The sequence below is a fragment of the Leopardus geoffroyi genome, chromosome A1 (genome assembly GCF_018350155.1).
Source record: "Leopardus geoffroyi isolate Oge1 chromosome A1, O.geoffroyi_Oge1_pat1.0, whole genome shotgun sequence".
Taxonomy (NCBI): domain Eukaryota; kingdom Metazoa; phylum Chordata; class Mammalia; order Carnivora; family Felidae; genus Leopardus; species Leopardus geoffroyi.
The window spans coordinates 94,000,537-94,013,302 of record NC_059326.1 but is presented as its reverse complement, the minus strand read 5'-3'; the positions used below and the strand labels follow the sequence as shown (position 1 = coordinate 94,013,302).

At 43.0% G+C, this 12,766-nt stretch overlaps 1 protein-coding gene across 1 annotated transcript in view; it reads left to right on the top strand.

Moving 5' to 3' along the window:
* The first annotated feature begins 714 nt into the window (after positions 1 to 714).
* The window catches only part of LOC123578564, a 45,154-nt gene continuing 33,102 nt past the window's right edge, over positions 715 to 12,766 (top strand). Inside the window, exons 1-3 of the mRNA XM_045441493.1 lie at positions 715 to 1,219; positions 6,333 to 6,578; positions 10,492 to 10,725. Of these exons, the coding sequence (XP_045297449.1) occupies positions 1,028 to 1,219; positions 6,333 to 6,578; positions 10,492 to 10,725 (672 nt within the window). The 5' untranslated portion in view covers positions 715 to 1,027. The remainder of the gene's footprint in view (positions 1,220 to 6,332; positions 6,579 to 10,491; positions 10,726 to 12,766) is intronic.

Below are 12,766 nucleotides of genomic sequence, written 5' to 3'. Positions count from 1 at the left end.
TCCTTTACGGGAGAAGGATCAAAAGACCTGGGTAATAGGCTTAGCATAGTGCCTACTGATAATGAAGCCTCAACTGATGTTTATTTTTATTTAACAAAAGCTTACTGAGTGCCTACTATATGATGATCATTCTCCTGGGTACTCTTTGCAAATATTAAGGTCTTGTAATAATCGTCTGGGTTAGGTAGTATTATCCTCATTTTACAGTTGCGAAGACTGAATTAGAGAGGTTAAGCAACTGGCCCAAGGTCACACAGCCAGTAAGTAGCAGAACAGGGATTAAAAGTCCTGTAGGGTAGTGGTCCCAGTATTCAAGCTCCTGGCTAAACTGCTTCCCCCAAATATTTGTTATTATTTATGAGAAAACTCTCAGCAAGTTGCAAAGTGCTCTACTACCAGTTATTAGCCCCGTAGGGTAAAATGAGCTCCTCATAACTCCTTCGGAGACCCCCCCACCCTCAGCGATCAGTTCTCACAGGAACAAGAAAAACTGTAGTTTATGCTCGCTGAGCTGTACCAGCCGCCCACAAGCCCTATCTAGACACCGGTTGGACACACCCTTTTTTCTGGGCCCGCCCTGCCACGCTCATTACGCTGGCCCCGCCCCTCGCCTCTGGCGCCGACGGAGACCACGCAGACGTCTCGCGAGCTTCCACGTACACACTCCAAGGCCTCTCCCCACTGCCCTGGCCGAGCACATCCGGGTTGCTGGAGCAGGTGCCTCAAGCCCCGCCCCCTTTTGCCAGGCGCTAGCCCCACTTCCGGCCATCTCAGGCCTTTTCCGCCAGTGCTGTGCCGGCTTTATCTCTGCTCTGTAGGTCGTTCCCGGCCCCAGGCCCCGGTCTCTCGCGCCCTTCCCTCGCTCCCAGCGGCTCGTCGCTCATCGCGAATCTCTCCGTGGCCCGGAGCGACTCCCGTGCGTCTTCGCGGGCGGCCCGGACTGAGGCCTGCCGCTCGTGGTGAGTCCGCGCAGACGTGACCCCGAGTCTCCCCGCAGCTCGGTTGAGGACGCCTCCGTCGCCTCGGGATGCCGGGGCCGGGGTCCGCACAGCGCTGGGCCGCCGCCGCGGGCCGTTGGAGCTGCAGGCTGCTCGCGCTGCTGCTGCTGGTGCCGGGGCCCGGCGGCGCCTCCGAGATCACCTTCGAGCTGCCGGACAATGCCAAGCAGTGTTTCTACGAGGACATCACGCAGGGCACCAAGTGCACCCTCGAGTTCCAGGTACGACGAGCTCTGAAAGTCCAGGGGCCCCAGCTCACGGTTCCAGGGTCGGGGCTGCATCCTGCTTGGTGACTCGTTCCTGTCTGGGTTTCTCCACTCTTGGGCTGAGTCAAGAATCACCTCTAGGTAGCCGATGCAGGGCATTTGCCTTTCTTGTTATACATTTTGGGCGAGAGCCATTTTAGACGAAATATGAAGATACAGGAGTTCCAGAAATGGTTCCTGTGACTTTTCCTTCTATGCTCCAAAATGTTCTTCGTTTTAAGGCCTATTGAACTTTCCCTCTTAAAGCACCTCTTTTAAAAAGAACTTCTTCCTGTTGTATAGTGCTCAGTGACCGGTCCCCTGCTCTCTGATTGACACCTCCACTTGAATCAGTTTTGAAGTCCTGCCAATATCTAATTCCGTTGTTTTTCAGTTTTTCCATTGATGGTAGGACTTTTGGTTAATGCTGTCCGTCACAGGAAGAGCTCCTTTCGAGGCTAGAAGACCATCTGCCAAAGGCATTGAACGAATAGCTGTGATAAATGAGAGGATCCTTTTCATCTTTGGGATTTTAATAGGAAAGAAACTTTATTTAACAGAATGTACTTTCTTAAGTTTGCTACAACAATATTTCTTTTTTTTTTTTTTTTTTTACTTTATTTATTTATTTTGACAGAGAGAGGGGGAGAAAGCAGATGTGTGGGGGGAGGGGCAGGGAGAGAGACTCCCAAGCAGGCTCCATGTGGTCAGCACAGAGCCCGATGTGGGGCTCAGTCCCACCAGCCATGAAATCATGACCTGAGCAGAAATCAAGGGTCGGACCTTAATCAACTGAGCTACCCAGGCACCCCAACAGTCTTTATTTCTGTTTTGTTGGTAGACTCATTTAGCTTATTTGAGCAGCTATTGAGTGCTAGGTGCTGGTGATAGGAAGTGGTACAAATAGATTGTTTCGCCGCCGTCATTCTCGATTCCTTCTGCATCCAACCCTTTTCTTAATTAGTACCTGCTCATTCATCAAAACTACCTTAAGAGCAGAAAATCTGGGTGTCTCAGTCGGTTGAGTGTCTGTCTGACTCTTGATCCCGGCTCCGGTCATGATCTTACGGTTCGTGAGTTCAAGCCCCCTTATCAGGCTCCTCGCTGACAGTGCAGGGCCTGCTGTGGATTCTGTGTCTCACTCTTTCTGCTTCTCTCCTGCTTCCTCTCTCAAAATAAAGAAATAATTTTTTTAAAAAGGCAGAAAATAGAGGATAAACTGTCTAATCTTTGGGATCTATGAGAGCTTCCTTTAGGAAGTGATTTTAGGCTGAACTGTAAAGGATTAGTTGTACACACTTTGGTAAGGGGAGTGGTGAGGGAATAGAATAGCCTTTGCAAAAGTGTTAAGAGTGGCTGGGAATTTGAGGTCTATCATGAGATCCAATGAACTTGGGAATAAGGAGCCAGAGGAAGAGAGGTCAGGGGTGAGACCATGTGCCTTGCTGGCCTAGTTAAGGATTTTAGTTTTTCCTCAGAGTATGGGAAAGCCATCAGAGCGTTGTGAGCAGTGCAGTGATATGATTCACGCAGTTTTGGTAACTGTATGTTCACTTGTGCAGGTAGAGAAAGTATTAGGGTGTTGGAGAGATGGCTGTAGGAGACTATTATAGTGGTCCAGGCTTCAAGGGTGGTAGCTGTAGAGGAGGAGACAAGTGAAAGGATTGGAGAGAAGCCAGTAGGTGAAATCAACAGGACTTGATGATGTTTTGGCTACCGCGAGTAAGGGAAGGGAGGCTAAGGATCACCCTTTGGTTTGTTTAACTTCATGGGTTAGAACGAGGGCACTGAAAAGAAGATAGCAGGAATCGTAATATAAAAATGTCTGTGTATTTCAGGTATCAGCGTCAGACACCGTGCTTGGTGCCGAGAATACCACCACTACTGTTACGGGCTGTTACGTCTGTTAGGTAGCAGACAGCACGCCAAGCATTTCAGGCGTGTTACTTAATTCTCAGGACACCTCCATAGGAAATGGGTAGAGTTCTTACTTCTTCCTTACTTAGGAAGCTAAGGCTTTGAAAGCTTTAAGCCCAAGGTCACAAAACGTGGCACATGGCAGAATGAGTATGCAGTTCCAGGTTAAGTTCTTAACTCCTATACACTACCTCCCAAAGGTCAGTGAGACTGACCTTGACCTCAGGGAGCTTACATGGATACATGCAGTCATACAGTGTTAAATGCAACAGTGAAGGTACACACTAGGTACAGTGCTGGGCAGAAGGAGAGGGCTCATCCAGGGAAATGTCACCGAGGGGCTGATGTTTGAATTGTGTCTAGGAGAAAGAGGAGCTACTCTACAAGATGGCATAGGGGAAAGGACATCCTAGGCAGGTAGATTGTGTTTGTGAGACTCAGTTCCTGAAATTAGCTTGAGCCCACACTGAAGTACAGTGAGTAATAGTGTTGCTTTGTAACTGTGGGTCCAAGGCCTTCAGGGGTGATTTGTCCCAGTTTGTCAGCATTGTTTGTTGGTAATAGTAAGATTGATGATTTGTACCTGGTCTTGGTGAGATATCCCCCAGCCCCCCAAAAGGCTGTGCTGTTGAGACTAGTAATATAGCAGGGATGTGCCTGTGTGACCAGTGACAGGCCTCTTTTTGGGACTCACTGGTTGCAAGGTGTTCCTTGCACACTTGTGTGGTCCCTAGTCGAGAGTCTTTGTTTGGCTACAGTCCTCACAGAGGGAGGACAAAGGAGCCCATGCCTCACCTCCCCGACCCCCTTCTGGTGGACACTTTGACTGTGATGTTTTATATTATGTTCTTCCCCTGTAATAAGCCATAGATCTGTAAGTATCGTCGTTTTGGGTCCTGTGATTGTTGAGCAAACAGGACCTGTTTAACTCACCACTGTTTGAGCAGATGTAAAACAAAGATCTGTTCAGAGAACTTCTGGCAGTCTGCTATTTTTGGAACACAGAGAAAGGGTTGTTGAGGCCACCTTGAGGAGACACAGAGGAGTGGTATGGCACTGTTAACAGGTTGGGATTTTTCTGAATTTATCACAAGGTTTTAAGCGAACAGGTGATGGGGAGGCCAGGAGACGTGGGAGGGGCGACTCTACTGGCGTCTGGTGAACGGAAACCAGAGATGGTTGTAAACATGCCACGGTGCCCCGGGCAACGCAACCCCCTGCCACAAACAATTATCCATCCCTAAACCAACTGAGACTGAGAACCCCTGGGTTTCATGGGAAGAGGGATTGGGTTACGGGAAGACCTTTTAGGAAGTTGTGGCTTCAGTCCTGTCTAGACTCTGGATTAGGAGTGGAAGAGGCCGGATGAATTTGAGGGAGGCAGCAACGTCAAGAAATTTGTGTGACTAACCGGACAAGTAGGGAGACTTCGTTTGGGATGATTCCCAGTTTCTACATTACGTGACCGGACAGATTCTAAAGGGGTATTTTTTATCTGAAATAAGATGATTTGTTTGGAGTTTTGCTGGAGGAAGAGTGGCATGGTGATCTCTTCTGGTCCTGTTCAGTTTTGTTATATTTGACCAATCACAGCACAACGGCCAAGTACGAATAATCAGGTACATAAAAATGAAGTCATGACTTTCACCTGGAGGAAAAGTTGTTGACATTGGAGAGGCAGTAAATGCCCAGTTGATAAGACACTTTTTAAGTTGAAACATCGTACCTGTATGTTAATATTTACATATTAACAGTTTCCTTAGCAGCTTCCTCAGTACATAGTTATATTTCATTTATTTGTCAAAGTGATCTTGTAACATAGTTATTCATCGTATTTCCTAAGTGACAAAAGGTCACATTAGCAGCTGATCCTTCTTTGAAGTGCAGGTTTGATCTCTGTTCTGCAGATCTAGAATGGCAACATCGTGCTCACCCTCACCGGGAGCGTTCACACTTGAAAGTACAGGCTTGTGCCACCTGCTCTCATGGGGGTTGGGAACCCTCAAACCCGCATCTCTTCTTCCTCACTTCTTTCCCATTCTTTCAGCCTGCACCCTTTGTTTCTTACATCTCCCCTCCCTCTTTCTTCCTACTTAATTCTTTGTCCTCTAAGGAGGCCTTTCTCCTCTTTAATCCTTTTCTCCTTTTCCTCTCTCATTATGCTTGTCTACTTACCTCAGGAAAAATCTCCCTCCCCTTCATTTGTACGACCCAAATGGGCCTTTAAATTGTAACTGATGAAGCACAAGCCCTTGAAAATAACTCCAAAGTCCTCTTCAGAACTTTTCATGTACCCCCCTGGCTTTCCTTTCAAATATGCGTGCCCTTTAATACAGGCTTCCAGATAAGCAAAAGATTTGTTTGCTTTTGTTTTGTTTTTGCTTTAATCACAAGTGTATAAACAGGATAGTTTAATCATTGATATTTCTCTGAGAAACAAATTTGTAAAATGAGGCTATACTGTTAGAATCAGTAGCCCACGGGTCTGTTCAGTCCATAATGCTGTTCAAAACAAAAGGTGTATCAAATTCCATATAACTGACATAGAGAAGCACTTAAGAAACAAACCTAAATTTGGCATTAAAATGAATTTAAGTTCTATAATAGATACATGCTTGGGGTGTTACGCTAAGGACTGGTCTACTTTCCTCCTGCACTACACTATCCGTGCGTGTGCTTGGATGGTGCACATAGGAAATGAGGGGAGAAAATTTAGGGAATACTACATGGCAGTGAGCTCAAGGGTCAAGAGTGTGACTTTGGGGTTCAGATTCTGTCTCTGCCTTTTACTAGATGAGCAATCTTGGGTAGGTTGCTTCTCTTAACTCAGTTTCTCAGTTTGTCAAATGGAGGGCAGAAACCCTCTCTTGTAGGTTTGTTGGGAGATTCAAGTGATTTAAGAGACCTGCGTTAATTAGAACGGTTATTTGGCTGGTTAGGTAGTTTCTCTCTCCCATCATGGGGAAATTTGTTCGGTGTCTGTAAAGCTTTGGTTGAACTGAAATCTGCCTCCCAAATTCCATCCACTGCTGGAAATTAAAAAATGTGAAATTGCCCTTGGTAGTAAAAGTCCACTGCCAGGAGTCTTATCCTTTTAACAGGAAGTCTGGTTGCTTTGTCAGACTTGTGAGTTGCAGTGATACCTTTCTTCCCTTTTTCTCTGTCTTCATAGGTGATTACTGGTGGACACTATGATGTAGACTGTCGATTAGAAGATCCTGATGGTAACGTGTTATACAAAGAGATGAAGAAACAGTATGATAGTTTTACCTTCACCGCCTCCAAAAACGGGACATACAAGTTTTGTTTCAGCAATGAATTTTCCACGTTCACACACAAAACCGTGTATTTTGATTTTCAAGTTGGAGAAGACCCGCCTTTGTTTCCTAGTGAGAACCGAGTCAGTGCTCTTACCCAGGTAAATGAAAAGCAGCAGAATGGTGTGTTGAGACGGAGGGAAAGCATAATTTCACACGCATTCACCCACTAGTGAACACAGAGTTTGAGACTTTCACACAGTCTTTCAGATCCATCTTAATTCTTATAGTAGATTAGACATTTCAGAGAACTTCAGACATTTTTGGTGGAGACCGCTGTGAAAGGATTCTATGAACTTTGAAGTGTAAGGAGGAGGATCCCTTCAGTGGGAAAGGAAATTTAGGAAGACTGGACAGTGCTCCAGCATTCGGAAGCATTTTTTGTGGTTCATGAGGAATATGGCTTCCATAACCCGGCAGGTTGGTATAACTGGAAACAAAATGATGCCTTCATTAATCTATAATCAATATGCCACCTGGTAGTGTTCTCCCAGTGTTTAGTGTTCATTCAGGCTGCTCTTAGAATGTTTGCTAGAACTTAGGGCAAAATATTAAAGATCAGTGGTAAGCCATCTAACAAAAATAGTTAAGGAAGGTAGGTTGGACTTTATGTTGAAGAAGAGCTTAACGAGAGAAAGAGAAGGAAAGAGATTTAAAGTCTGTGAACAGATGCGGCTCAGGTGGTGAGAAGGGCCATTTTCGTTCCAGCTTAAACAGAATGTGAGCTTAGATCTTATCTAAAAGGTACTCAATTAGGTATCCGAAGGAATTATTTGTTAATTCTACTTGTTAAGCCCTTAAAGGGGTATTTCATTGTTCCCAGGTTCTAGTTAGGTTGATGGCCCAAGTCATGTGGTGACAGAAGCCATTTTTATTTGTTACTTACTATTTTTTAAATTTTTTAAAATGTTTATTTATTTTTAATGTATATTTATTTTATCTTTATTTTTTAGTATAATTTATTGTGAAATTGGCTAACATACAGTGTGTAAAGAGTGCTCTTGGTTTTGGGGGTAGATTCCCGTGATTCCTCACTTACATACAACACCCAGTGCTCATGCCAACAAGTGCCCTCCTCAATAATAACGTACAGGAGCCTTAACTCATAATCCTACTGTGAGCATTAACAGGATGTATTCATACACTCTTACTTTTAGAAGTGTTCTCTTATTTTACCATGCCTTGTGAATGGCGCTTTGCTTTGTAAAAAGGTTTTTCTCTGGGGCCCTTGTTTGTAACATAAGCTTCATGAGTTCTAATTTGTATAAGGTAGCTTGCTCTACAAGCCAGATAGATAAATATAACACGCGAGTGGTAATAAAGCAGTTAATAGCTGTTAATCTCCTTTATTTGTATCACATTTTTTATCTTGATCTTATTTTTCTACTTTTGAAAAGCTAATGAGTCCCTCATACCTCCTACGGTTGGTGACACTCACAACGCAGTTGTTCACATCTTAGAATAGAAAAATGTACCAGCTGGTAAATGCAGAATAAGTTACCGAGTTGTAGTAAATCACCATTTTTCACCTATTAGTAAAACGATGGATCTGGAGTAGACAGTGTTACCAGTCACTGCTAAAGCCACTAGGTGGAAAGCTGTGGGGGAATTGTACCATGGCTAGATCACACTGATAGCACCAAATCTAATGGCCATTTCCAGATGGAGAGGTAACTGGGCATTGTGTGTCTTCTGATAATATGCGTTAATGAAGTGCACAACATTGGAAGTTAGAAGGAAGTTGGAAATGCTGCAGGACAGAGGACCCAGTTTCTTCCAGTGGGAAGGGAAGACAGGAAGAAGAACCAAAAGATTCAAGAACCCTTGAAGTTCACATCAGCCAGACGATTGGGGTCGAAGCTGTTTGGATTCTGATTTGGAAACAACTTTTGAGATATTTAGGGAAATTTGAATACCGAGTTTATATTGAAAACTCTAAGGAACTATTTTTCAATTGTTTTACGTGTGCTAATGTTACCAGGGTTGTAGCTTTTAGTGTAGTGTTGCCTTGCAGAAATGAATATAAAGTATAAAAGTATAGTTAAAATGATAACAGCTAAGGGATTTGCCTCAAATTAATTGGAGTGGGGAGAAAAATAGGCGAGGAATGCGTACATATTGGTGAAGCAAGATTAGCCACATGTTAATGATTGACCTGGGGGCTCACTGTACCACGTTCTTTGGAATATGAACTTTTTGAACATGGACTTAAATCTGAACACTTCTCCTTATTAGAAGAGGTAGGGAAAAAAGGGAAACCTCTCAAAAATTATACGAATCCGTGCAGTTAGTCCCTTTATTTCTGTGATGTTCTTTCATCCAGCGCTTCTTAACCCTTACTCCGTGTCAGACTTCCAGGAATCCTTAAACATTCTGAATTTGTATCAGATCCTCGCTTTTGTGCACGCTTCCCAGGATTAGCCTCCGTCCCGCTTTGAGAACGCCTGAGAAGGAGAGAGAGTCTAGAAGCGCCTCCGGAGCCTCCTACCACAGATCAGAACATGTGATTATTCATTTTAGCACCGTTTTGCTAATCTTTGATTCTTAGGGCCCTCGACAAAACAGGAACAGGAAAAACGTTTGAGTGTCCATCTAACAGGTACATGCAATTTGTGGACCACGTAATTTCTCGTACTTCGTGGACCACGTAATTTCTCGTACTTTGTAGAAGCACCTTTAATGGAATATTTTTATAAGTGATTTCTTTCTTCTTACTTTGGCAAAAACTTTATTAAATGTTTGAATTCTTTTCTAGTTCTCTATTCCTTCACAAAAAGTAAGACCGGAAAAAAGAAATCCCAGAATCTTTTGAGAGATTCTGTGGATTTATTAGTGAAAGGAGGGAAGAAGTTATACAAGTCGTAAACACTGTAGTAGAGAGGAGCCCAAATAACTTTGTGACATGGGGGTATTCTAGTGACTGAGTTAGCTTGACAGTTTTGGGGTCTAAAGGAGAGAGAGGAGCAGAAAGGAAAATGGGAAGGTTGCTAAGATAAACTTCATTTATTGGAGAACTTTCCAGAATACAGGAAAGTAGTAATGTTCGCCATCTTCCTCCCTCTGCTTCCCATACTCCGTGGCCCTCATCGCTGTCCTATTATCATAAAGATATTTTTCCTTTGTGTGGCTGTGCACAGTATATATCAACAGTTCCTTCCTTAGCGATAAGGGCGAGAAAACCCTCAGATTGTTTGTAACGTTCTTAATACATGGTTTGTGATGTACAATAAGTATAATAATAACGCAGGTATTTCATCACTAGGATTAAGTTTTCAGCAGTAGAAAAATATTAAACTCTGCTGTACAAACAAAAAATTTAGACACTTACCCTTTCTCAAAGCAGATAGTGTGATGAATGTATAGAAAGGTAAGGTGTCATCAGATGAAGGCTGGCAAATGGATTACACAGTGAAACTGAAACTTCCTCCCACTGAGAACGTATGTGTTGGTTGACTGGCAGGAGGGAGGACACATGTTTAGCAAATTGATAAATTAAAGAAAGACACTGACGCCCTGACCTATCACTTTCAGATTCAACTGCTTTTAAGATGGTTAACTTTGTCTGGTGCTTGGTTTATTTTTGTATCTATTTGGACTTTGTACTCATTATTGATCAAATTTTCTGCCCTGCCATTCTCTTCCTCCTAATTCATCCTCCTGGGGGAGCCTGAACTTGAAATTCTGTAACCACCCACTGTCACTGATAAGTATTTCTGCTGCTGTCAGCTTAGCATTCTGTCTAGCACATGGCAGGTACCACCGCTGTGACTTTCCAATTTGGGGCAAGCCGCTGCCTCACCGAATCTCCGGCCTCACCAGTTGTCCTAGTGGGGATGAAGGGAAGGGCCGGTTGCATTGCCGGAACCAGTGGCGTAAATGAGCGGGTGAATGAGTGAGTGCCAGTTCAGTGGTGTGTTAATCAGATGAGGAATTGAGATCTAACTGGAAGGTGAATATATTAGATGGTTAGGGCAGAAAGTGTCCCACCTACTAACTGCACCTATCTCTCTTTAGATGGAATCTGCCTGTGTTTCAATTCACGAAGCTCTAAAGTCTGTCATCGACTATCAGACTCATTTCCGCTTGAGAGAAGCCCAAGGCCGAAGCCGAGCAGAAGATCTAAATACGAGAGTGGCCTATTGGTCAGTAGGAGAAGCCCTCATTCTTCTAGTGGTTAGCATAGGGCAGGTATTTCTTCTGAAAAGCTTTTTCTCAGATAAAAGAACCACCACAACTCGTGTTGGATCGTAACTACGTTTTGAGAATTGCTGCACCATTGCCACCATTAATATTGCTGTCCTCTGGTTAATTTTAGGTACCGAAGAACTTACTATTGGCAACATTTTTAAACCTTACTCATACACTTGTTGGGGGGGATTTACAGCACATATCCCCAAACTGTGGAAAGGACACCTTTTTTAATTTGTAAAGGTAGACAAAACTTCGGAACTTATTTTGGGCTATTCATGTTCAATATTCAGCACCAATGATCTTTTCTTGGTTGTTTATATCTTCGCATACTAAACTTTGGTATTTTGATTCCTTTTAGCCATTTAAAAGTACTTTTCTTATAGGTAGTGGATATTTTAAAAACCTTCCATTTAATGTCTGTGTGTTGTGGAGGAAGAAAATTGCCTTTTAAGTGTTTATAGTAAAGTTTTGTTTTCCAGAAAACCAAATGTGATTCACTGTACCAGGCCCTAGTCTGCACTGTTTAATTTGAGCGTGGGGGGAGCCACCCTAGAAATGTTAGTTAATATTGATATAATTTTAAATCGATGGATCATGGTATAATTTATTTCTTACTAGCTTGGAAACTGTCAGTCTTTTGTTTTTTGTCTCCATTCTGTGATTTTTAAGCCGATACGTTCTTTTTTCCACGAAGACGTTCTCACCACAGAGAAAAAAGTAGGTTTCAGCAACGTAACAGCATTTATACAGGCCTTAAAAATCAGTCTGTTAAAACAAGTAGAATAATTACAGAATAACTTAAGATCCTACATCGGGAGGCAAATGAAATGAGAAAAGTTTTAGTGAGTTGTCTGCACATACTACATTTTCAGTGCTTTTACAGAGAAAAAAGTTCACCTGTTTTACTTTAACATTTTGATGGGCTGGTTCTTGCCCTAATGTGGCTTCACTGTCTGAGTCATTCCCGGCTTAAATTGACCGCTGTAATATTCACGTTGTAAAAGTGCCATATCCTGAGGGGGGTGCTGCACTGAGAAGTTGGTTTCTTTGGATTTTATCCTTTCTTTTTTGTGTGTGTTTTGGTTTTGGTTTGTTTTTTGTCTTGCACATGTAATTTGTACATTTCTGGTCAGTGACCTGAAGATGATCTAAAACTTCAGAATGCCGTGTGTTTCTTATTTGATAATCTTCATCAATTGTACTGCATTTAATGAATATTAAACAGCGCATATCCTGTACGCTATAGGGTTTAGACTGTGTTTGTATTTTATAACTTGTATAGATCGAGCTGATTGAAATAAGATTTTGTTCAGGTGTTCCAGAATAGAATACAAGACACATGCAAAACTCTGTAGGTGTTTCAAGCTTTTCTGCTGTTACAAAAAAAAAAAAAAGAATTGCAGCTGCTTTTTGCCATGCCTCCCACCCCCACCCCAGAGTGAGGAGTGCTGACCAAGACTGTCCCGTAGAATGCTAATGGGATGGCAGTTCTAGTCACTTAACCACTGTGGACTAGAAGTTAACTCAGTGCAAAGCTATCTTTAAATGTCTTCAAAAAGTAGAACCGGTTCTGCACGTAAGAGCAAAACAAATTCAAAGGTGTTGTGCTTGCTCATTTCAGATGCTACAGTGCAGTGAGGGATGAACACGTTTCCACCCCTTTCATTCTCAAATCCTCGAAGACCAAATAGCTACTCTTTAAGCTATTCAGCAGCAGACTAGGAACTGAAGTTGACCATTTTGCAGGTTTATCTCTGGGTTTTTGTATCGGGATTGTCCTGCAGCTTTTATAAGTGTCCCTGTATATTTAGATTTGAAACACTAGCGTTAACGTGATTGATCCGCACGGGTATACGTTATCTGTCCTTCTCCGCTTGCCTGTCTGCTCTGTTGTGTTCCGATACCTTCCACCGTAATTAATCCCCATCAGGCAGCATCAGTGCACTTGGTTTGGCTTAGGTAATGTGGTCATTCAGTCTGCGCCTCCCAGAACTACATGATACTAGACGATTACTACAAATAACTTCTGATGAAACTATCGAGCTGTCTTGAAATTTTTGAAGTCACCGTTGTTTCCTATTGTAGAAAATAGTACAGG